General features: G+C 42.9%; 1 protein-coding gene across 17 annotated transcripts in view; it reads right to left on the bottom strand.

The window, feature by feature from the left end:
- The window catches only part of GRIK4 (glutamate ionotropic receptor kainate type subunit 4), a 635,802-nt gene that overhangs the window by 221,909 nt on the left and 388,200 nt on the right, over positions 1 to 25,693 (bottom strand). For 8 of the 17 annotated variants that reach the window (XM_074321318.1, XM_074321321.1, XM_074321320.1 and 5 more), the window contains 2 exons: positions 18,916 to 19,056; positions 14,542 to 14,706 (listed from right to left, as the gene is read on the bottom strand). The exons of 1 other annotated variant lie outside the window; for it this stretch is intronic. In XM_074321318.1, the coding sequence (XP_074177419.1) occupies positions 14,542 to 14,706; positions 18,916 to 19,056 (306 nt within the window). Of the gene's footprint in view, positions 1 to 14,541; positions 14,707 to 18,915; positions 19,057 to 25,693 lie in introns of those variants that run through there. 8 more of the 17 variants (XM_074321322.1, XM_074321326.1, XM_074321319.1 and 5 more) reach the window with 2 other exon arrangements.

The following is a 25,693-nucleotide window of genomic DNA, read 5'->3' as shown; positions in this document are numbered from 1 at the left end:
ATTTAATATATTAATCTTTATTAATATACGCAGATCATATTTATTAATTTACAAAGCACATACGAAGATTAGACAATTTAGTTGGCAAACTTTCCACTGTGCAGTTACACGGTGGAAAGTTCGCGAACTTAATTGTCTGACCTTCGTATATTAATATATCACTATTAAAATATTTTAATTTAATTTCCATACAATTGGTTTTCTTGGTCATCCTATCGATTTCATTTTATTCATTTAAAAACATTTTCTGGATGGAAAAAAATGGCGGTGTGAGGTGAGCCTCTGTAAAGCTCCCCTGGAATTTACAATGAATCGAATAAAAAAACTCCACAAGGACTCCCTGCACAGCAGACAGGCAACACGAAGAGGCCCACTACCGACTGAAATCACCTACAGGTGGGAGATTCGCGCGAGTGGAGGGAGGAGGAAATGGAGAAGCGCACGGAGACGGAGCCGCGCGGGCACAGGACTCAGACCTAACTCAGTGCGCCGAGCTCGCTGCTTCCCGGAACTACCGCAGCTGTGGGAGATCGGACTGCTAGGGCTCCGCCAGGGCTCCACAGGGCTGAGGGGACAGCATATAACACGGCTGAACCCAACGCTCACGGCAGAGACCTCGGAGAAAAGACTGAGGGAAAAAGGCTGAAAACGGTGGTTTAAGCCCTCACTGCTGAGCAGAGACCGGAGCCTTAGGCACTGAGACTAGCCGCCCCCTCCCTACCCTCCCAGAGCTCGCCCTGCCACCACCTGCCCGGTGCTAGAAGCGAAACAGTAGCAGTGTCAGATCAAAACAAAAGAAAATTTGCTGTTTTGAGAACTGTGGGCCGCAAACACAAATTCACAGCCCAACTAGTTCCAGCAAAGGGGAGAGAGCTGTGGAAGCAGGACCGGCTGTGGTGGTGGTCACCGCCATTGCTCTGGGCCACCTCTCACAACTCACCCCGCCCCTGACCCCACCCATCTGGGCGGATCCCTGCAGGAGTAAACAGAACTACAGAAATATACGGGCTCTGAATCAGGAGCTGGAAGAGCTTTGGAACATCAAAAGCTCTCCGCATACCCACCGGGACACTGCGCCCTGTGACCTAGACGAACTATTAACAGAGGAGAAGCCCGTCTCCCAGGGAATCCCCCCAGTGTGTGAGAAGCTGGAATAGTGCAGAGAAAACATAGCACTACCGTGTGGGAGAAGAAAAATAAGTTGCAGTTGGAGAAATAATAAAACATTCTACCAACAAGTACTGGCAAACAAAAGAAAGACCGCTTTCTATCAACCTGTTGCAGAAGTCACTCCTGTAGATGTCTAGGAAGAGAAATAGTAAACCAGTAATCGCCATGAATAACCAAGGCAACAAGATAGCTCAGAAAGAAAGTGAAAAATCTCCAGAGAAGGCACTTAAAGATACAGAAATATGTGACTTAAATGACAGAGAATTCAAGATTGCAGTTCTGAAAAAACTCAACGAGATACAAGAAAACACAGATAGGCAGTTAAAGGAACTCAGAAACTCAATCAAAGAACAGCATGAGCATTTTACGAAAGAGATTGAAATCTTAAAAAGAACCAAATAGAATTTCTGGAGATTAAGAACTCAATAGAAGAAATTAAGAATGAAATAACCAGCTTAGGTAGTAGAGTTGACCAGATGGAGGAAAGAATCAGTGACATCGAAGATAGAAACCTGGAAATGACAAATAGAAGAAGAAAGAGACTTGAGACTTAAAAGAAATGAAAGAACTTACAAGAACTTTCTGACTCCATCAGAAAGAGCAATATAAGAATAATGGGCATACCAGAAGGAGAAGAAAGAGAGAAGGGAACAGAGAATATATTCAAACAAATTGTCGATGAGAACTTCCCAAATTTGTGGACAGAACTGGACCCTCGAATCCAAGAAGCAAATAGAACACCTAGTTACCTCAATCCCAACAGACCTTCTCCAAGGCACATTGTATTGAAGCTGTCTAAAATCAACGACAAAGAAAGAATCCTCAAGGCAGCCAGGGAAAAGAAGACGGTAACTTACAAAGGAAAGCCCATTAGATTATCATCAGATTTTTCAGCAGAAACTCTACAAGCCAGGAGGGAGTGGAACCAAATATTCAAACTATTGAAAGAGAGAAACCATGAGCCAAGAATAATATATCCAGCAAAGATATCCTTTAGATATGAAGGAGGAATAAAGACCTTTCCAGACATACAGAAGCTGAGGGAATTTTCTAATACACGACCTGCACTACAAGAAATACTAAAGGAGGCTATTCGACCACCATCAACAGGGACAATTTGTGGCAACCAAAACTCAAAAAGGGGAGAGTAAAGGCCTGAACCGGAATATGGGAATGGAGAAAGTAAGCGTGCTGAAGAAAATGGAATACTCTAAATATCAAACTTTCTTTTACATAAACTTAAGGGTAACCACTCAAAATAAATCCAGAATTGAAATATATACTGAAATAAAAGAAGAAACAGAGGGAAACATCATAGAATACCACCACACAGAAATAATAGACAACAACAAAAAGGCAAAGAAACAATGGAGACACAGCCTTACCAGAAAACTAAGGATAGAATGACAGGAAATCCTCACATATCAATAATCACCCTAAATGTAAATGGACTGAACTCACCAATAAAAAGGCACAGAGTAGCAGATTGGATCAAAAAACTAAACCCAACCATATGCTGTCTCCAAGAGACACATCTCAGCTACAAGGACAAGCATAGACTCAAAGTGAAAGGGTGGAAATTGACACTCCAAGCAAATGGTACCCAGAGAAAATCAGGTGTAGCCATAATGATATCAGATGAAACAGACTTCAAGGTGAAAAAGATAACAAGAGACAAAGATGGACATTTCATAATGGTGAAGGGACTGTACAACAAGAAGACATAACAGTCATCAATATTTATGCCCCCAATCAGGGAGCACCAAATACACCAAGCAACTACTAACAGAACTAAAGGGAGAAATTGACCAAAACACAATTATACTAGGGGACTTAAATACATCATTGACAGCTATGGATAGATCATCCAAACAGAAAATAAATAACGAAATAGTAGCCCTAAATGACACATTAGATGAAATGGACATAATTGACATTTATAGAGCACTTCATCCTAAAACATCAGACTATACATTCTTTTCTAGTGTACATGGAACATTCTCAAGGATAGACCATATATTGGGACATAAAATCAGTCTCAACAAATTTAAGAAGATTGAAATCATACCATGCATATTCTCTGATCACAAGGCTTTGAAATTGATATCAACTGTAAAAAGAAAGCGGAAAAACACAAATACATGGAGATTAAACAACATACTTTTAAAGAAGGACTGGGTCAAAGAAGAAATTAGAGGAGAGATCAAAAGATACATAGAAACAAATGACAATGAAAATACATCCTACCAAAATTTTTGGGATGCAGCGAAAGCAGTTTTAAGAGGGAAATTTATCTCATTACAGGCCTATCTCAAGAAACAAGAAAACTCCCAAATAAATAACCTCATGTTACACCTTAAAGAACTAGAAAAAGAAGAACAAGTAAAACCCAAGGTCAGCAGAAGAAAGGAAATAACAAAAATTAGAGCAGAACTAAATGAAATAGAGAACAAAAAGACAATAGAAAAATTAATGTGACAAAGAGCTGGTTCTTTGAAAAGATTAACAAAATTGACAAACCCTTGGCTAGACTTACTAAGATGAAAAGAGAGAAGACACTGATTAACAAAATCAGAAACGTAAAAGGGGAAGTTATCACGGACACCACAGAAATACAAAGGATCATCCAAGAATACTATGAAGGACTATATGGCACCAAATTCAACAACCTAGAAGAAATGGACAAGTTCTTAGAAACATATAGCCTTCCAAGGCTGAACCATGAAGAACTGGAAAATCTAAACAGACCGATCACCAGTAACGAAATTGAATCAGTCATCCAAAACCTTCCCAAAAGCAAAAGTCCGGGACCAGATGGCTTCACTAGTGAATTCTACCAAACCTTCAAAGAGGATCTAATACCAATTCTGCGCAAACTCTTCCAAAAAATTGAAGAAGAGACAGTACTCCCTAACTCATTTTATGAGGCCAACATTACCCTGATACCAAAACCTGGTAAGGACAGCACAAAAAAAAAAACTACAGACCAATATCACTGATGAATACTGATGCAAAAATCCTAAATAAAATTCTAGCAAATCGAATACAACAATGCATTAAAAAGATTATTCATCACGACCAAGTGGGGTTCATCCCGAGGGCACAAGGATGGTTCAACATACGAATCCATCAATGTGATACATCACATAAACAAAATAAAGGACAAAAATCATATGATTATATCAATTGATGCAGAAAAGCATTTGACAAGATACAACATCCATTTATGATTAAAACACTTAATAAAATGGGTATAGAAGGAAAATACCTTAACATAATAAAGGCCATATATGACAAGCCCTCTGCTAATCTCATAATTAATGGAGAAAACTGAAGCCCTTTGCTCTACGTTCAGGAACACGACAGGGATGTCCCCTATCACCTCTGCTTTTCAACATAGTGTTAAAGTCCTTGCCAGAGCAATCAGGCAAGAGAAAGAAATAAAAGGCATCCAAATTGGGAATGAAGAAGTTAAATTATCACTCTTTGCAGATGACATGATGCTATATATAGAAAACCCTAAAGACTCCACCAAAAAGCTATTAGAAACAATCAACGAATACAGTAAAGTTGCGGCTACAAAATCAACGCACAAAAGTCCATTGCCTTCCTATATACTAACAATGAAATCTCAGAAAAGAAATACAAAAACAATTCCTTTTGCAATTGCAGCAAAAAGAATAAAATACCTAGGAATAAACTTAACCAAGGATGTGAAAGACCTATATGCTGAAAACTATAAGACATTTTTGAAAGAAATTGAAGAAGACACAAAGAAATGGAAAGACATTCCGTGCTCATGGATTGGAAGAATCAACATAGTTAAAATGGCCATATTACCCAAAGCAATATACAGATTCAATGCAATCCCCATCAAAATCCCAATGGCATATTTTAAAGAAATAGAACAAAAATCATCAGATTTGTTTGGAACCACAAAAGACCCTGAATAGCCAAAGCAATCTTAAGAAAAAGAACAATAATGGAGGTATCACACTTCCTGACTTTGGCTTGTACTACAGGGCTACAATAATCAAAACAGCATGGTATTGGCAGAAAAACAGACACATAGACCAATGGAATAGAATTGAGAACCCAGAAATAAAACCACATAAATATGGACAGATAATTTTTGACAAAGAAGCTAAATACATACAATGGAGCAAAGACAGCCTCTTCAATAAATGGTGCTGGGAGAATTGGATAGCCACGTGCAAAAGAATGAAACTGGACTGCTATTTGTCACCATGTACCAAAGTTAATTCAAAATGGATCAAAGACTTAAGCATAAGACCTGACACAATAAACTGCATAGAAGAAAACATAGGTACTAAACTTATGGACCTTGGGTTCAAAGAGCATTTTATGAATTTGACTCCAAAGACAATGGAAGTCAAAGCTAAAATAAACGAATGGGACTATATGAAACTTAAAAGCTTCTGCACAGCAAAAGAAACCATTGACAAAATAAAGAGGCCACCAACTGAATGGGAGAAGATTTTTGCAAACAGTGCCTCCGATAAGGGGCTAGTATCCAGAATATACAAGGAACTCATGCAACTCAACAACAAAAAACAAACAACCCAATTGAAAAATGGGCAGAGGACTTGAAGAGACATTTCTCCAAAGAGGACATACAAATGGCAAATAGACATATGAAAAATGCTCAACATCACTAATCATCAGAGAAATGCAAATCAAAACCACAATGAGATATCACCTCACCCCAGTCAGAATGGCTATCATCAACAAGACAAATAATAACAAATGTTGGAGAGGCTGTGGAGAAAAGGAACCCTCATACACTGTTGGTGGGAATGCAGACTGGTGCAGCCGTTATGGAAGGCAGTGTGGAGGTTCCTCAAAGAATTACGAATAGAATTGCCATATGACCCAGCAATCCCTCTCCTGGGTATCTACCCAAAAATCTGAAAACATTTAGAGATAAAGACACGTGTGCTCCAATGTTCATTGCAGCTTTGTTTACGTGGCCAAGACATGGAAACAACCAAAATGTCCTTCGATAGATGAATGGATAAAGAAGTTGTGGTATATATACACAATGGAATACTATTCGCAGTAAGAAAAGATGATATAGGAACATTTGTGACAACATGGATGGATCTTGAGAGAGTAATGCTGAGCGAAACAAGTCAGACAGAAAAGCAGAGAACCATGTGATTTCACTGATATGTGGTATATAAACCAAAAACAACAAAAAAACAAGACAAACAAATGAGAAACAGAAACTCATAGACACAGACAATAGTTTAGTGGTTGCCAGAGGGTAACGGGGGCGGGGGGTGGGGGGTGGGAGATGAGGGTAAGGGGGATCGAATATATGGTGATGGAAGGAGAACTGACTCTGGGTGATGAACACACAATGGGATTTATAGATGATGTAATACAGAATTGTACATCTGAAATCTATGTAATTTTACTAACAATTGTCACCCCAATAAATTTAATATAAAAAAAAATATATGGTGATGGAAGGAGAACTGACTCTGGGTGATGAACACACAATGGGATTTATAGATGATGTAATACAGAATTGTACACCTGAAATCTATGTAATTTTACTAACAATTGTCACCCCAATAAATTTAATTTAAAATAAAGAAAGAAAAGAAAAAAAAGAAAAGAACATTTTCTGAGAAAGAGTCCATTAGCACCCCCAAACTACTATGGTCTAGGCCCGTTCTTGCCCTTCTGCCTGACAAACTCCTACTCATCCTTTAGAGCCCAGCTCAGATCTTGCCCCTAGGCAAGAAGTTACCTCTCTATTCCTCTATTCACATCACACTGTGGCTCTGAGTTAGCTCTTTGCTAGAACTGCCTAAGAGACGGTCAGCTTCTCTTTTCTCTGAATTCCTGGCCAGTTTCTGCCCCAAGATGGCTCATTATGTTGGGTCTCAAGCAGAGAGAATTTTCTCCTAAAGATCAATTCTTATAGAAGGCCACAATCCCTTATTCTCAACACCTAAATCCAAAAGGCTATGAAACAGGATGGTTGTCATCAAACTCATTTGGTGGCAAAATCTGATCTATAAAGACAGATGTGAAGCTATATATATATATCTGAATATAAGCATTCATTTATTTGGGTATTGGGTTCTGCCCCGTGCCCGACTGGAGATGTTATTTAATACATGGTTTATGTACCACATGACCTTTCCAATATAGAGAAAGCTCTGTATGCTAAACACCTCTGGCCTCAAGGATTTGGTGAACATGTGCCTGCTGTTCTGAATGTCCAGCTCCCATCTCCCTCACTGGATCGGAAACTCCTTGAGGGCAGCTGTCACATCTATTCAGTTCTGGCAAAAAGCAATTGCTCAATAGCTGCTTGCTCAGCTGAATTGAAATGATCCAAAATGAGTCCACGAAATTGAATTATCATCTTCCCAGCAGCCATGGGCTGGGGATTTGCTGGGATCTGGGAATTGCTCTTTCATTCCCTATGAAGAATGCCCCGCTCAATAGAAATGGAAATCATTTCTAAAGGACCTCCGGGACCCTGATTCTGCAGGCCCTGGCAGTCTCTGTGAAGGCTCTGAGCAGTCTGTGAGAAGGATGGGAGGGGAGGGAGATGCACTTTACCTCTGCCTCCCAGGGAGCATGGAAGAAACCAGGAGACAAGAATGACATTGCCATGGCAACAAAGTTTCCCAGCCAGCAGAGGAGTTGGAAGGCAACTGTCAGAGCAGTTGCTAGATTAAAAGACCATGATGGGGTGTTATAAGAAGGGGGATTTCTTCCCCTCAAGATGTTAGCTCCGGCCTGGGTTCCAAGTCTCCTTAGAAACCTGGGCTACACAAGAAGGACTCATGGGAACTTCCTACTTCTCTGAGTCTTCACAGTGAAGGGAAGGGTCTGGCTGTGATGCAGGTAGTCCAAAGAGGCTAATCACAGGTACCACTGACTGGAGGCCCTCTAGGAAAGAGGCCACTCCCTGGGAGGGGTCATGGAAGCCCAGCCTCCTAGTAACTCTCAGCAGGCCACTAGATGAGTCACTCAGCTGCTCTCTGAGCCCTTGTGGTAAACCATCCCCATCACCAGGAGCTGACAATTAAGTGAAGCAGAGGGGCTGGGAGAACTGAGTCCTTCACATCAAAACACTTCAGGGTGCTGAAGCCTGAGAGGAGTGTGTGAGTGTGTGTGTGTGTGTGTGTGTGGGGGGGGGGACGGTAGAGGGGGGAGGTGGGAGGGACAGGCGGTGGGGGGCAACTTCTCCCTTTGTGCCTGGTTATGCTGCATACTAAGCACCACGTGAAGCCCTAACTGTCCCCAAGCAAAGCAAACAATGCCAAAGAACCCTTTCCTCCCTGCGCCTACGCCTGCAGGAGGGCATTCCATTCTCAACTCTCCATGAGTGGCTGAATGGGTTGGCCTTGCTGGCCTCTGAGCCAAGAGGGGAGGGTGTGAAGGTGGTAGTGTCAGGTCGCTGCAACATCACACTCTAGGATGTGACCAACAGCATATCATTCAAAGCCCTCAGCCTGGTCCCAAACCACCTTGCCAGGGGTTTTCCCTGTGCAGGCATCGGGCTGAGAGACAGGAGTCCTCACAATCACCAGTGAGGGAGGAGTGAATGTACTAATTGTGCTACTACTGCTACTAATATGTACCATTTATTGAGGGTTCACCCTACTGCCAGGCACTGCTCTAAGTCTTTTAAGTGTATCATCTTATTTAATCCTTACCACAACCTCATGAAATGAGAACTCTTGTTACTCTTGTTTTACAGAAGAGGCATCTGAGGCACAGGAGAAAAGCCCATGGTGCTGGTAGAGGCAGGATTAGGACCCTGGTGCGTTTGACTTCAGCACCTGAGTTCTGACTGTTCTTCTATAGGACTCTTCCTTGGCCCTCACCACCGCCCCACAGAAGCTCCGTTTTAGCCATGCCCATCTGTCACTGTGCTCCCAGGTACTCCTTTTTCCCCCCTGCCTCAAGCCTTTGCTCAGGCTATTATGCCTTCTGCATGAATGCCCTGTTCCCTTCTTATTACCTATCCAACACGTCAAGGTCTGGTCTAGCTACATCTATGACCTAGTTCTGACCTCCCCCTGCCCTCGTCTGAGGCACTCACTGGCAAGCCCACAGCAGAGCTACTGAAGTTTATGTCACTTTTCAGATGTGTGGTTTTAACTGCCTTCTGAAAAGACCATGAGTCTCAGTTTCCCTATGTGTAAAATGCGGAGGTTGGACCAGATGTGATTCAGTGCCTTTCTGAGTCCATATTATGCTTGTTATGTGGGTAACTCAGAGAAGGGGAGCGAGGGGTGTTTGTTGAGTGACTCATCACTATTCCTCTGCCTTTCTCTTCTGGTTTCTCTCTTTTTTTTCCCTTGGGCTGACTTGGATTCACTCTGCTGAACTGACTGAAAGAAGCTAGCTCTCACTAGACACAGCTCCGAGTCACCAGAGGCCATGGCCTCGGAGCCTGCGAGAAGTTCAGGAGCTTGTGCAAGAACAGTCACGTGGCTGGAGCGTGACACATCTTGCCCCTCTCCAGGCCCACTGGGGCCCAGATAACCAGGGCGCCTCTGGGTTTTCAGGGGCAACAGTGTGGATATCTGATAGCACAGCTGGACTCACAGACACAATCCAAGGCAGAGGCGGGGGGTTGACAAGGATGCTCCTGCTTCTTAGTTCTGCAGTAAACAAAACCTCAAACTGGCTCTGGCAGCAGGGGGGGTGCCTCCAGGCGTCAGAGTGATAAGGGAATGGGCGCTCAGTTAAGCTCTAATACATTAGCTGCAGGAGACACACTGATCTATTGGAATAGAGGGCAAGGCCTGTGGGAGCTCCCTGCACAAGAAAGGCCGAAATGGAGATAAGATATGAGATGGATGTAAGGGAAAGGGAAGGATAGAAGGGCCAGGCAGGAGTGGATATGACCTAATGGGTCTTGTCCATCCTTTTATTTCAGATCTGTGGAAGTGGGGAAGTCAAACATCAAGAAGCCTGAGGCAAGGATGTTCACCCAGGGGCAGAGGTGGAAGGAATCAGATGTGAGTTTGAGGAAGCTTTATGAGGGACACTCACTTTATATAAAACCACCCTATGAAAATCTACGTGAACCAGATAGAAGCAGGAGCAATTTTCTACTGTACCTTCCCACTTTCTAGGTTTGTTATTAATTAATGCTCCCATGTGATGCTTCCCATCTCATTTTTAAGCATCAAATAAGAAAGTTAAATTCCAACATCTTTAGTTCCTTTACACTTCAGAATCTTTGATTCCGAAATTGTCATTACTCCCTTTGACTGACATGCCCTCTCCGAATATGGTTAATTAAGTGATTTGTGCAGAGATTTTTGAAACTCATCTGTTGCTGAAAGCGGGCACTATAGTACATTGTAGGATTGCCACTGCCCCAACTTAGATCAGAGCCTTTACTTTCCATAACCAAGAACAGCTTCAGTAGTATCTTTTTCATCCTGAAGCAGAGTCCCTAGTCACAGGGTGACAGGTGTGAGGTTTAGGATGTTTTTCAGAGCCCCAGAGCCTTTCAAATAGTTTTAAGTTAACAAAGCAAATTAGCCCTGGGCCACCAGCCCAGGGAAGACACAGCCTATGACATTTGATGGTAGCTGGCTTTGGATGGCCCTCCACAACTTCCAAAGGCTCAAAACTGTCAGATGTATCAAGCCCAGAAAACTGGAAAGAGAGGGGGAATATCCAATTACAAAGGATGCCCCATGAGGCATGCTGACATTAAGACAGGCTATTTTAGAGGAGCCGGGAGATAAATGGTGCTGCCAGATAAGGATGGCTGAACTTTGAAACACACGAGGGAAAGAGACGATAGTAGGAGATGGGAGAAAGCCTGCTTCAAGGTGAGGCTAAGAGAATAAAGCCAACAACAGAATCCATAGCTGCCACTTACTGAACACCTGTTATACGCATGGTGCTAAGCACCTCACCTATATTGTCTCATGTCATTTGCCTAAGGAGATGATATCAGCATCCACAGTCACACAGCTAGTAAATAGTAGACCCAGGATTTAAACAGGTCTGTCTGATTCTAAAATCCAGGCTCCTACTTTTTATACCACACGATCTCCGCAAAGTAGAGATCACAGAACTGAAGTCCCTTCTTCATCCAGCCGTCCTGTCTCCCTCCTACTTCCTCCCCCAACACTGCCACTGAAGTCCAGTCCCTGCCCCCGCCAGCTTCAGCTAATAGCACTAACCCACCACCCGCCCTCCCCCTTACTGTGGGAGGGAAAGAGCTGGGCTGAAACCTTTCTATGAACTATCTGGGTGGTGTTTAAAATCCTTTGTTGGGGAGCAGCTCTGGCTTCAGATGAAACGCCTTTGCGTAAAAAGATCCAGAAATGCTCTTTTCTGACAAATGCTAATCATGACTCAAATGCACTGAGATGTAAAAGCTGAACCAAAGGCCACCTGCTAATAAAATATCTGATACCTAAAAGACGGGCATTAGAAAGATGCCCCAAAGCTCTGCAATGTGGACTAGAGATATCAGTGTCTTTTATTCCCCTGATTCATCTGGCTTAATATTTTAGATGTACTGACTCTGCTGAGCCTGGCTGCATATGTCATGGAAGAGAAAATTTACATCTGCTAATGACCCCCCATCAGCAATGGGCAATCTGTTCTGCCAAGGAAGCCCAGAAGCACCAAAGAAAAGGAAGGAGCAGCTTGTTTTCCAAAGTATAGACTACACAACTATTTAGAAATCCAGACCCGTGTCTGAGACCTGCCCTCCTGGAGAAACATTACAGACTAGACTAGGAGATTCATGAGAAGTTATTACTGATATTTCGGATTTCATTTGAAAGATCCTGAGAAAATTAAATCTTCCATTCATTGTATTAGAATTTAATCTCAGTGACAACTAGGATTTCTATCTGTTCCCTGCTGAATCCCCGTTGCCTAGGAAAGTGTACAAGAGACCCTCACTCACTATTTATTGACTGACCAAGTGAATAAATGAATGACTATTTCAGGTACCTGTTCCCCCAAGCCCTCTTCTGGAGGAATCTGTGTCCATAGATCCTGCTAGCCCCAACATCCCTGTTTGTATGGTAAGAACCCATCCTCAGTCTCTAGAGATGGATACTCTCCCCAAGGATAGTTGTTAGACTATCCAACCAACACCTATGACATGTTGAGACCAACTCCTGCAAGATCAGCTGGACCAATCAGATCCTCTACCTTGGAAATCCAAACCAAGAGGCACTGAGGGAAGCTGCCCCTGACGTGCACACTGAAGAGACTAAAGCCACCTGAGGGCAGGGACCATGTCTGTCTTGTTTTCTGCATTGTTCAAAAACAGTCTTGTTTTCCGCATTGTTCCCAAACATGATATCCTGAATCATGCCTGAAATAGAGTAAATGCTCCATGAAAGTTTCCTGAATGAATAAACAAAGAGTAAATTGGATCTGGCTGGCTCTTATGGGACAGGTGCATGATGAATAAGCCAAACTAGCAGAGAGGGAAGAGCATGGATCTGATACCATAAGAGCATTAAAGAAACTGAGACCAAGAGAGAGGGCCACTGCCACATTCCTTTCCTGCCCTCTCTGGATATCCTACCTATTACGTGTGGGCCAATGGGAATATGTTTCTTCTCTTGTAATACTAATAGACTAATTAAAGCATTGCTGGATCCATACATAAAATACCAGATGTCTAACAGAAATACTGGGGGTGCCAAAAAAACACATGCACATTTTAATAGATGTTATCTACGTATTACTTTTCAAAATTGAATTGAATTACTGTAGCAATGTGTAATGTGATGTTCGCTCAAAAGATGGCATTACTCAAATGAATGCTAGCATCACCTGCAACAGGCAGGACAGTCAAAGAAAATGGCAGAAGCACGACTGTAATTTGAGGAGCACAAGACGATTTTGAAGTGGTGTTTGAAATTCGAGAACGTTGTGGAAGTACGATGACAATGGAGGTGTGAGTGTGCGACAGGACCTCCAACACATCTAACAACTGCACGCATTCGTGATAAGTTGGAGACACATGGCACTGTATGAAGAAATTGAAACGGCATGCACAGCGATACAAGTGGACACTTTGGTCAGCGTTACTCAAGCAATAGTTCGCCATAGGAGGGTCTGGATGCTGATGGTAACCACTTTGAGCATCTCTTGTAATTGCAGAAGTCAAATGTGACTTGTATTCATCTTTTGTTATCGGTATATATTGTGTATTACAATTTTAATACAGTTTTTTCCCTTTCTTAAAATGTGTATACATTTTTTTGGCACCTTCCGCACTTGAGCAAGAGGCTCTTTTGTTTTGCTTGTTTTTGCCACTGAATGTTGTTAAAGGTAGAAAAGGGCTAGAAAGGGAGGTGATGGGCACTCCAAAGTCTTAGGGAATAGATGCTATCATCTCTCTGGGCTGAGGGGTTCTTTCCCTTCCCTCTTAACTGGAACTGTTCATTTTCAGCTTAGCTGCAAGCTACCAGCCCACTAACTTGGAAGCTCATTCTGTAAAGTCATCAGGGTTATACCAGCAATATGCCAGAGAATTCCGAGGGAGGCGTAGTGGATTGTGCACTGGACTTTTCAGGGTGGTGATGTGAATCTAGGGTCCAGAGCTCTCTCAGCCATTGACTAGCTCTGTGGTTAAGCAAGTTATCCAATGTCTTTTAGCATCAGGTTCTCTTGTAAAGTGGGAATAAAAACACTTAACACTCGGGTTGTTGGGAGAATTAAATGCAGTGCCCAGCACATAGTAGGGGCTCCATATGTGTGACTTGTGTGACATACTATGTATGTTTGTAAAGCATTGCAACTCACAGAAAATTTTCCTATATTTTAATTCCTTTAAATCTCACAATTTGCAAAATTTGCAGAGTAGATCCTAGCATTCCCATTTTACAGGTGAAGAAATTGAGGTTAAATAAGATAAGTGACTTGTCCAAGGTAACCCACAGAGTGAGTATTCAAACTTTGTCCCAAGTCCCAGTTTCTTCCCACAGCACTGCCCTCAGGACAAGAAAGCAAGACAGGCCGTCAGATGTGCAACAACTAAGCAATCTTTATGCTGGCTGTATCTCTCTGCTTAATCACACAAGGTTTCTTTCAGGGATTTGTGACGAGGAGGCTGAATGATTCAACATATGAAGGGATGAATGAATGGGTGAATTAATGAATGAATGAATATCCTGTCTTAATTCTATTCCACCTATGATTTGCAACAAAACCTGGGAATCTCATCCAGACTAAGCTCTCTAGGGTTTCCTGGCGTATGTTTCTCTCCCTCCCTTGGGAATATCTACATCACAGGCCCAGTGATGGGTGCAGCTCACACCAGCGCCTCCTCTGACAACAAGGGAAGCAGAGGGCAGCCCTGCCCATTCTACGTACTGGTTTCTGCAGTCTCGTACTCGCTGTCTCTGAGAAGCTCAAAGATGTCCACTTCGACCTTGGCCTTGCCCAGCCTCTCAGGAGCGCGGTTGATGTGGTTCTTGGCCAGGGTGATGGAGAGCCGCTCCCCTCTGCTGCACTCCATGGGGTCATCCAAGATAGCAGCTGTGGGCAGGCAACCACATGGAGAGTGTTGGTATCTTCTACCATTACCCCTCCTCCTTCTCCAATTTCCCACCACTGCCACCTTCCTCTTCCAGGCAGCTCCCACATCCCCCTCCAGCCAGCCATCATCAGAACTGTCTTCAAAGCAAGTCCTCTACATCCTAAGGTCTTGGTTGGCAGCCAGGGGTAGCAGTGAATTCTAATGTGGATCCACCTCAGGAGTCCTGTAATGACCACTGTGGGTCTATCTGTATGAGATCCCCAGGCTCAAGCATGGTGACACCCTTGGATATATATCACCATGCACACACAGGTACATGTGTACCAAGGAAGGGAAATAGTAGCTGTCCTTCAAACATTGTATTTTATGAGAAAATCTCTGGCAAGAGAGGGTTAAAGGAGGCCAGGTTGAGAGAGAGAGAGAGAGAGAGAGAGAGAGAGACAGAGACAGAGACAGAGAGAAGGAGAGAGAGGGGAGAGAGATGAGACAGAAAGGAGCAGCTGCAGGATACTGCTGAGTGCTGGCTCTCGAGGCTCTGACACCGATAAGCCGTGCCACCCAGGGAGCTGTATTGTTCCTTTCAGCTTGTTTGCCTCATTGAACGTTAGGAATAGTAAAACAACCTCATGGGGTTGGTGTGAGGATTAAAGATTATATAGGTAAGTGGTACATTGTATAAATTTAACCTGTGTGACTTAATCAATGTGAATGGTGTCCATCTAATGGAGTGGTACAGGGCCAATAGCTGCCCAACTTCTGTAAGCAGTATTTAAGATAAGTGTTATGGTATCATGGAGACTTGGGTTCAAATCCCAGCTCCACCCCGTATTAGCTATGGGACCTCAGTTTTCTCACTTGTAAAATGGGAAGAGGGCCTATCCTTGGGCTATTCTGAAGATTACATGAATAGTATGAGTGAGGTGCTCAGCTCAGTACGTGGAACACTTAAACACTCAATAAATCTAACTATTGATATTCATTCTCTTGGTAGGAGAAATTATGAAATTGAAAATCTCTACACAAATATTTGTACACAAATGCTCATAGCAGCTTTATTCATAAAAGACAAAAAGTGGAAAAGCCCAAGCACCCATCAGCTGGTGAATGAATAAACAAAATGTGGCAATGGAATATTATCTGACAATGTCATATTATCATATGACGACTCTATTTTTAACTTTTTGAGGAACCTCCATACTGTTTTCCATAGTGGCTGCATCAATTTGCAATCCCACCAACAGTGCACGAGGGTTTCCTTTTTTCCACATCCTTGCCAACACTTGTTGTTTGTTGATTTATTGATGATGGCATTCTGACAGGTGTGAGGTGGTATCTCATTGTGGTTTTAGTCAATAATATTGTAATAACTATATGTGGTGTCAGATGGGTACTAGACTCACTGGTTGATCACTTCATGAGGTATATATAAATGTCTAATTACTATGTTGTACACCTGACACAATATAATATTGTATGTCAAATATAATTGGAAAATAAATTAAAAAAATAAAATGTCAGGAATTGGCAGAGTCATCACACAAGTCATGTGAAAGAGGCGCTAGATTCATGGTGTACAAGCTTTATGTTAATAGGCACACATTTACTCAGTGACCACAACCACATTAGTGCAAGTGCTTCATGGACACCTCACTTAATCCCCAAACAGCTCTTTTAGATGAGTGTGTCGTCTGTATCATCCTCACTCGGAGATGTGAAAATGGAATTCAGAGAGGTCACGCTATCTGCCCTCATTCACAGGGCTGGTGAGAGGTAGACAAGGGAGGTGATGGCAGGTCATAGACTCTGAACTCTTAAGCACGGCTCATCTTCCTTCTAATTGTCTCCCTAGGGATTTGCTGCTAAAAAGGAGGCGTACTAGGTAGAGGTGTCTTAGTCAGCTCCAGCTGCTACAACCAGATCATAGACCGGGTGGCTTAAACAAAAGGCTTTTATTTCTCACAGTTCTGGAGGTTGGGGAATCTGAGATCAGTGCCTGGTTGGGTTCCAATGAGGGCCTGCTTCTTGGTTTGCAATGGCTGTTTTTTCACTGTGTCTTCAGGTGGCAGAGAGAGAGGGAGAACAATCTCTCTAGTCACTTTTAAAAGGGCACCAATCCCATCATAGGGGTCCCACCTTCACGACCTCATCCAAACCTAATCACCTCCCAGAGGCCCTACCTCCTAATATCATTACATCAGGGGTTTGAGTTTTATCATATGAATACTGGGGAGACACAGACATTCAGTTCTTAGCAGTAGGGCATATGAGCCTTGTAGTCACCACAAAGGAAGTCTCACCAAGGCAAAACAACTCCAAAACACCAATAGGCTGAACCCTGGCCCTCTGCACATTCCCATAGGTAATGCCCTCCAATCTCCATGATATTTTCAGACCGGGGGCAGCTATCTTTCTCTTTGGGCCATGCGACCTCACTCTTACTAAATTTTCAATCTACATTCTATTAAATATTTAATTAATCACTTGTAACAAAATAAATTAATAAAATAATCTCTCAGAAAATTCCCATGTCCCCTGGGAATCTGAGAACTTGGGTTTCTAGGGTGAGAGGAGTGACTTTAGGAATGTTTTGATCAGGTTTTTCATGCTATAACGTGACACTGAACTTGGCTCTGCCCCATCAATACACAGAGGACACAACCATACCTACACCACAGGAGGCAACACATATATAGTGGTCTGTTCCAGAGCCTATCAGTTCTGTCCATTCCCTTCTTTTTGCAGAATACACATTCAAGATGTGTGCTGTGGACTGAATTATGTTCCCTAAATTCATGTCAAAGTCCTAACCCTCAATGTGGCTACATTCAGAGATAGGGTCTTTAAGATATTATTAAACTTAAATGAGGTCAAAACGGTGGGGCCCTGATTTGACAGGATTCGTGCTCTTCTAAGAAAAGATTATCAGCTCTCTCTCTCTCTCTCTCTCTCTCTCTCTCTCTCTCTCTCTCTCTCTCTCTCCCCCTCTCCTCCCCCATGGAAGGAAACAGCAAGAAAGTGGCTGTCTGCGATCCAGGAAGTGGGCCCCCACCCCAGTGCTGCTGGCACCCTGCTCTTGGACTTCCAGCCTCCAGAACTGTGAGAAATAAATGTCTGTTGTTGACTGCACCCAATCTGTGGTATTTTGTTATGGTAACCTGAGCTGACAAAGACAATGGGCTAATACAAACCTAGATGTGCAAGACATCAGTCAGCTATATAACCAACTCAAAGCCTCACTGGACACACTTTGAGACAGAAGTATCATGGCCAGGTTGGGGATAGGGAATATGGGAATTTTGTACTAAGGGGTGTATGAGGTCCCCTAAGTACCCCTTTCCTTCTACCCTCCCTGCAGGGTCCAAGGCAGGACTCTGCACTCAGAGTTACTTGGCAGATGTTCACCAACTCATTAAGATCCACAGTCCTGCCAACCCCTTCCACCCAACCCCTGTGGCATTCTGGGCACCATTTTTCATTAGGCTTTAGGTAATGGTTAATTTCTGGCTGGGAATAGCCTCAACTAGAGGGCTGGTCAGCATCAAACAAATTGGGAACAGAATAATTAAGACAACACTAGGAACCTTGATTCTGGGCCCATGGAAACCAAGGACAGGGTGCAGGCTCAGATACTCTCAGAACACCAGAGCATCATGTCTCCTGCAGGTGTTCCCAAGCAGCAAGCACACTTGCTGTTTGGCAGGCCCTGGTGAAGGGTTTCATGGGTGAAGGAGAGCAATGTGCTCAGGACTGAATGTGCAGCCCATGCTCCTGGCCTATGCTGTGTCCCCCAGGGCTGGTTGTCCACCTGGGCCAGGATGCTCAGAATTCCCAGCCACTGCCTAATGAGGAAGAAATCATCTGGCACATCTGCACCCCCATGGTCCATTCTGCAGAAGTGGACCAGCAGCCATGGAGAGGCTGTGAGATCTGGGGCTGTAGCAAGGGCAGGGTTGAGATGGGGAAATGCAGTCTGAGACCAGGATCTGCCCCCTCTCAGCCATGGGGAGTCTGTATGCAATGACTCTTCCAACCACGTTTCCAACATGCCAGGGAGCTGACAAGCTCTGACATTTATACTGGGCCTTTCCCCCCATGAGCCAAGAGCTTTACCCTCTACCCAGTTCTCTTAGATGATGTCAGGGGAATGGCAGCCTCTAGACTTGGTGCTCACCTCCACACCAAGTTCCTTACCTGTTCTTGTCCCATACCTATGTCCACTCTGGAGAGATGCCTCCCCTGGGGCTCGCAGGCCTGGCAGGTCTGGCAGGTCTGGCAGGCCTGGCTCTGGATCTTAATGAGTTGGTGAACATCTGCCAAGTAACTCTGAGTGCAGAGTCCTGCCTTGGACCCTGCAGGGAGGGTAGGAGGAAAAGGGTACTTAAGGGACCTCATACACCCCTTAGTACAAAATTCCCAACCTGGCCATGATACTTCTGTCTCAATAGACAGATACTTCTGTCTATTGCAGAAAGTATTGAAACTGCAATACTTGTATATTCTGGATACTAGCCCCTTATCGGAGGCACTGTTTGCAAAAATCTTCTCCCATTCAGTTGGTGGCCTCTTTATTTTGTCAATGGTTTCTTTTGCTGTGCAGAAGCTTTTAAGTTTCATATAGTCCCATTCGTTTATTTTAGCTTTTACTTCCATTGCCTTTGGGGGTGGGAGATGAGGGTAAAGGGGATCGAATATATGGTGATGGAAGGAGAACTGACTCTGGGTGATGAACAAACAATGGGATTTATAGATGATGTAATACAGAATTGTACACCTGAAATCTATGTAATTTTACTAACAATTGTCACCCCAATAAATGTAATAAAATAAAATTAAAAAAAAAAAAAGAAAAGAAAGAAACTGCAATACTTTCTGGCTCAGCCTTAATAAGTGTGGCTGGGACTACCCAAAGGAGGTCATATGATCACTGACTTGCTCAAAGCCTCAGGCCTCCCGTTGTCTGAAGGCTTGGTCCCAGGGAAATCTTAGGATGGCATCAGGCCCTCTACAGTCTGGCTTCCACACACCTTTCTGGCCACAGCATCCTCTACCACCCACAGTGACAGCACCTCCGTGTTAGGACCTGGGCTGGTCTTACTGCCCCTTCTCCATGCCTCTGCTAACACTCTCCCTTGTTCCCCCTTTCCCTACAAGGCCTCTTCTTCTTCTCCTCAGACTCACCTCTTCCAAGAAGCCCTCCCTCCCCCATGCCTTCTTTGGATTATCGAGACCACACAGTGTCTTGGAGGGGTACTTATCTTTCTGTCTGGATATATGAGTTTCCTCAACTACTTTGTACTTTAAAAGCTCAGGGTGATACCCCCTTCCTTTGAAACTCTCCAGGTTCCCCATCACAAATTAATGCTGCCTTCCTTAGAACTCCCACAGAAATGTCTCTATACCTTTCATTAGACACTGATCACTTCTGACATTTTTTATTATGCCTGCTCGTCTATCCATCTTTTTGTGCCCCTCGATAGGCAGCTCCTTAAGGGTGAGGGTCATTCCTGATTTATCTTTGTACCTGCACAATTCCAGATACACAGCATGTGCTTAATGAATGGTTTCTGAGGGCATGAATAATGGGGGGGAGCACTTGTCTTTTCATACCCTGAATCAAACAGTAGATACTGTACTTGCTGGTGGTACAGTAAGCATTAGATGGCGTGTCGCCTGAGGGCAGCCACTGTGCAGCAGGACCCACAGGATAGAGGACCCACGCGGAAACCTCCAGGGCACCCAGGGGCTGGCAGTTCTCCTCCTCTCTGCTCACCTGTGTAAACGAACAGGGCTTGCCCTCCCTCTACAAATTCTCCACAGACCATAAGTGACCCCTCAACTCAGAAAGTCAGAGTCTCGCCGATGAAAATTTCCAAGCACCTTGATAACTGCTACTTTAAGTGGGGGAATAGAGGTTTTACTGGACAGTCATTACAGGTCGTATCTGTAACAACGCGGACAGCTGTTTGTCTGGGCCGGTTAGAGCCCTGTGCTAATAGTGAGAGATGGTTTGAGTCTCCAGGGAAACCATCAGCTTTACCTGCAAACAAAGCCCCAGGCAGCTCACTCCTTGGGTCCCCAGTCACAGCCCCATGGCCATCACTCATCTGGCACCAGCTTTCTCCACGCTCCTCTGAACTTTCGGTGCCCCTCTTTTTACTCCTGGTGGTCCGTAATCTCTCCTTCTGAGGAAAATCACACCACTGTGCAGGGTGCTCCCACCATAGATACACACCTGTCCTCCTCACCTGGGGTGCAACAAAGGACTGCCATGAGCCCTTGGCCTTGCTTGGCTAGCTTCTCCCAGTACAGACTGTACTCATCTGCTGGGGCTGCGATAACAAAGTACTACAGAGCAGGTAGCTTAAACAACAGAAATCTATTTTCTCACAGTTCTGGAGGCTAGAAATACCAGATCAAGGTGTCAGCGGGTTAGATTTCGCTGAGGCCTCTCTCCTTGGCTGGCATGTGGCCATCTTTTCTTTATGTCTTCACATGGTCTTCTCTCTGTGTGTGACTGTCCTGATCTCTTATAAGGACACTAGTCATGTGGGGTTAGAATGCACCCTAATGACCTCATTTTAACTTACCTCTTTAAAGATGCTATTTCCAAATACAGTCACATTCTGAGGTTCTGAGAATTAGGACTTTAACATATGAATGGGAGGGTACACAATTTAGCAGTTAAGATGGACTTTCTTCACCTGTGGCCATTACCCAGTTGCCACACCCTCACTCTTGGCCCACAGACTGGTTAAACTGAGGCCACTCTCAGTGAACTGCCTCAACTTTGTGCCTCCACCTCTTTCCAACAGGCTCCTGTTCCAGGAGGGTCCCCTCCTTCAGCCCATGCCCTGCTCTCCTCTCTCGGCACTTTGCCTCACCATGGTTCCCTTCTCTTCTTTATCTTTAGTCTTTCTCCCAGAATGGCTCATTCCCCTTCACTAAAATATGGGCAGAGTGCTCCCCTCCCATAGGGACCTTCCACTGATCACTCTGACCAAGTACGCCCCTCTGGCTCTCCTTTCTATCTCACATTCAATACAGGCCAGGCTTCTCAAGTGATTACTCAACGTTTGCCAACTTCACTTTATCCCATATTCTCCTCAACACACTGCGGTCTGTTTTCTGTTGCCACCCCACTCAAACTGTACTCACTAAGTCACCATCAACACATCAGCAACCATTTTCTCAAAATCTATTTTGATTTCTTGTCTAACTACATCACCAACTGGCATTACTATTTACCATTTGCCAGGTGTTGTTCACATACCACTACAACGTGTCCTATTTTATAGGTGAGAAAACTGAGAAAGCGGCAGGTGAAGTAACTTGCCCAAGATCGCACAGCTCTTCATGGCAGTCTGGGTCCAGAGCCTGTTGACTGCTAGGCCACTTCATTAGGCTGCCTCCCGAGTTCACTTTGCATCTGAGAGTCCTGAGCATTCCTTTTTTGCCTGAGCTCCGCAACTCCCCTGGCTTCCATGACACAACTCGCCAGGGGTTTTCCTCCTACTTCTCTGATCATTCTCTCAAGGTACACTTTTCATCTGCCTACAAGGGTCTGTGCAGAGAATTAGTGAACATCTAGTCCTGTCTGAAACATCCACACAGACATTGGGTCCATGATCCATTACAGACTACAAACACTGAACCTAATTCACATTTGTATGGATGCTACTTTTCTTATAAGTCAAGAGAAATCTTGGATTTCACATTGGTTCTTGTTCTTCCTTTTCATGAAGTTTGGCAGGGTTACTCTGAATCAGTGAGCAGTTGCTTGAATATATCTCAATCTGATTATTGGCTTTCTATTCATTCTATGTGAACAGATTAGTGATATAGATGTTATTCTTTTAGTAGTATCTTTGCGAGGGTGGTACCATCTGTATTTGAGTGTGATCATCAAAAACCTGGGTTATAATCCATTCATGGCCCAGCTGCTGGTCTTTTCACACGTCAAGGACTTTTGGGAGTGGACCAAATGTCTCCGTGGATGTTTTGGATAGGACCAAATGTCCTTCAAGGGTGCAGAGCCCTCTTCTTGCCTTACTCGCAGAAGATTCCTAAACAATCTCATTCACAGCCACCTCCATGGGGACACTTCACTTATGTTAACCTGCCTGATGACATCTCCATGTAAATGTCTAATGAGCAGCTCAAATTTATTAATACCCAAAGTAAACTCAATCTCTTCCCTGCTATATGCTTCCTGTTATATTCCTAAGTTTAGTTAGTTAATGGCAGCACCACTACCCAGGTATCATGGCCTTATCCCAACACCTCACTTCCCGACTGCTTCTGGTTTTAACTCCTCAATATTTCTTGATTCAATCCTCTTCTCTCCAGTTTTTATTTTTTTATTTTTTTATTTTTATTAGTTTCAGGTGCACAAGACAAAGCAATACTTAGACGTTTATCATTTATATCCCTCACACTGTGTGAACCCCCTCCCCCATCCACTATCCCTCTGACATCGCACAGAGCCATTACGTTTCCACTGTCTCTATTCCTAATGCTGTACTCCGCTTCCTGTAACCATACACACACACACACACACACACACACACACACACACACACACACACATATATATGAAATTTTTTTCATATGTATATGAAATGCACCTTCATTTTTTTGCATGTGTCTGTCCAGGTTTCCTGGCACCATTTATTGAATAGACTATCTTTACCCCACCGTACATTCTTGCTTCCATTGTTGTAGATTAAATGGCCATATAAGCATGGATTTATTTCTGGACTCTGTATTCTGTTCCATTAATCTATGTGTCTGTTTTTATGCCAGCACCATGCTGTTTTGACTACTGTAGCCTTGTAGTATAATTTGATGTCAGGTATTGTTATACCTCCCACTTTGTTCTTAATTCTCAAGATTGCTGAGGCTATCCAGGGTCTTTTATGGTGCCATATAAATTTTAGGATTATATGTTCTATTTCTGTGAAAAATATCCTTGGTAGCTTGAAAGGAATTGCGTTGAATCTTTATATTGCCTTAGGCAGTATGGACATTTTAACTATATTAATTCTTTCTATCCATGAACATGGTATGTGTTTCCATCTATTTGTATCTTCTTTCATTTCTCTCTTCAGTGTCTTATATATTCTGAGTACAGATCTTTTACTTCTTTGGTTAAATTTATTCCCAGGTATTTTATAATCTTTGGAGCAATTATAAATGGGATTGTTTTTTAATTTCTCCTGATGTTTTATTATTGGTATATACAAATGCAACTGATTTCTGAATATTAGTTTTGTATCCTGCTACTTTACTAAATTCATCATCAGCTCTAATAGTTTATTGGTGGAGTCTTTAGGGTTCTCTCTATATAGTATCATGTCATCTGCATATAATGACAATTTTACTTCCTCCTTACCGATTTGGATGCCTTTTATTTCTTTTTCTTGTCTGATTGCTGTGGCTAGAACTTCCAGCACTATGTTGAATAGAAGTGGAGAAAGTGGGCAACCTTGCCTCATTCCTGATCTTAAGGTTTAAGCTTTTCCCCATTGAGTATGATGTTAGCTGTGGGTTTATCATATATGGCCTTTATTATGTTGAGCTATGGTCCCTCTATTCCCACTTTCTTAAGAGTTTTTATCATAAATGGCTGCTGGATTTTTCAAATGTTTTTCTGAAGCTATTGATATGATCATGTGATTTTTATTTTTCATTTTGTTAATGTGGTGTATCACATTAATTGATTTGCAGATGTTGAACCATACTTGCATACCAGGAATGAATCCCACTTGATCATAGTGTATGATCTTTTTAATGTATTGCTGAATTCTGTTCACTAATATTTTGTTGAGGATTTTTGCAGCTATGTTCATTAGGGATATGGACCTGTAGTTTTCGTTTTTGTGGTGTCTTTGTCTGGTTTTGGGATCAGGGTGATAGTGGCCTCGTAAAAAGTGTTTGGGAGACTTCCCTCCTTCTGGATTTTTTGGACTAGCTTGAGGAGAATAGGTGATAATTCTTTTTTGAATGTTTTGTAAAATTCACCTGTAAAGCCGTCTGGTCCAGGGCTTTTGTATTTTGGGAGCTTGTTGATTACTGATTCAATTTCCCTGGTGGTCATCAGTCTATTCAGGTTTTCTGTTTCTTCTTGAGTTAGCCTTGGAAGGTTGTACGCCTCTAGAAAATTGTCCATTTCTTCCAGATTGTCAAATTTGTTGGCATATAGTTGCTCATAGCAATTTCTTAAAATTTTTTGTATTGCTGCAGTGTCTGTTGTCACTTCTCTTTCTTTTCTGATTTTATTAATTTGGGTCCTCTCTCTTTTTTTTTAATGAGTCTGGCTAAAGGTTTGTCAATTTTGTTTATCTTCTCTAAGAAACAACTCTTGGATTCATTGATATTTTGTATCGTTTTTCTGTTTTCTATTTCATTTATTTCCGCTCTGATCTTTATTATCTCCTTCCTTGTACTCCTTTTGGGCTTATTTTGTTGTTTTTCCAGATCCCTTAAGTGTGAAGATAAACTGTTGATTAGTGATGTTTCTTGTTTCTTTAGGTAGGCCTGCAATGCTATGAATTTCCCTCTTAGGACTGCTTTTGCGGCTTCCCATAGATTTTGGGTCATCGTGTTTTCATTTTCGTTTGTCTCAAGATATCTTTGATTTCTTCCTTGATCTCCTGCTTGGCCCATTCATTATTTAGTAACATGTTATTCATCCTCCATGAATTGGTGTGTCTTCCAGTGTTTTTCCTGTAGTTCATTTCTAATTTCATAGCACTGTGGTCAGAGAAGACAACTGGTAGGATTTCTTTTTTCTTTTTTTTTTAATTTATTGGGATTTTCTTAAATTTACCAAGACTTGTTTTGTGGCCTAACATATGGTCTATCTTGGAATATGTTCCATGTGCACTTGAGAAGAACGTGTATTCTGCAGCTTTGGGGTGAAATGCTCTGAAAATATCGATTAAATCCAAGTGGTCCAATATGTAATTACTAAATACCTACATATGT

This window comes from Rhinolophus sinicus, linkage group LG16 (assembly GCF_036562045.2).
Source record: "Rhinolophus sinicus isolate RSC01 linkage group LG16, ASM3656204v1, whole genome shotgun sequence".
Lineage (NCBI taxonomy): Eukaryota > Metazoa > Chordata > Mammalia > Chiroptera > Rhinolophidae > Rhinolophus > Rhinolophus sinicus.
Note: the sequence above shows the minus strand (reverse complement) of the source record. Positions and strands in the feature narration are given on the sequence as shown.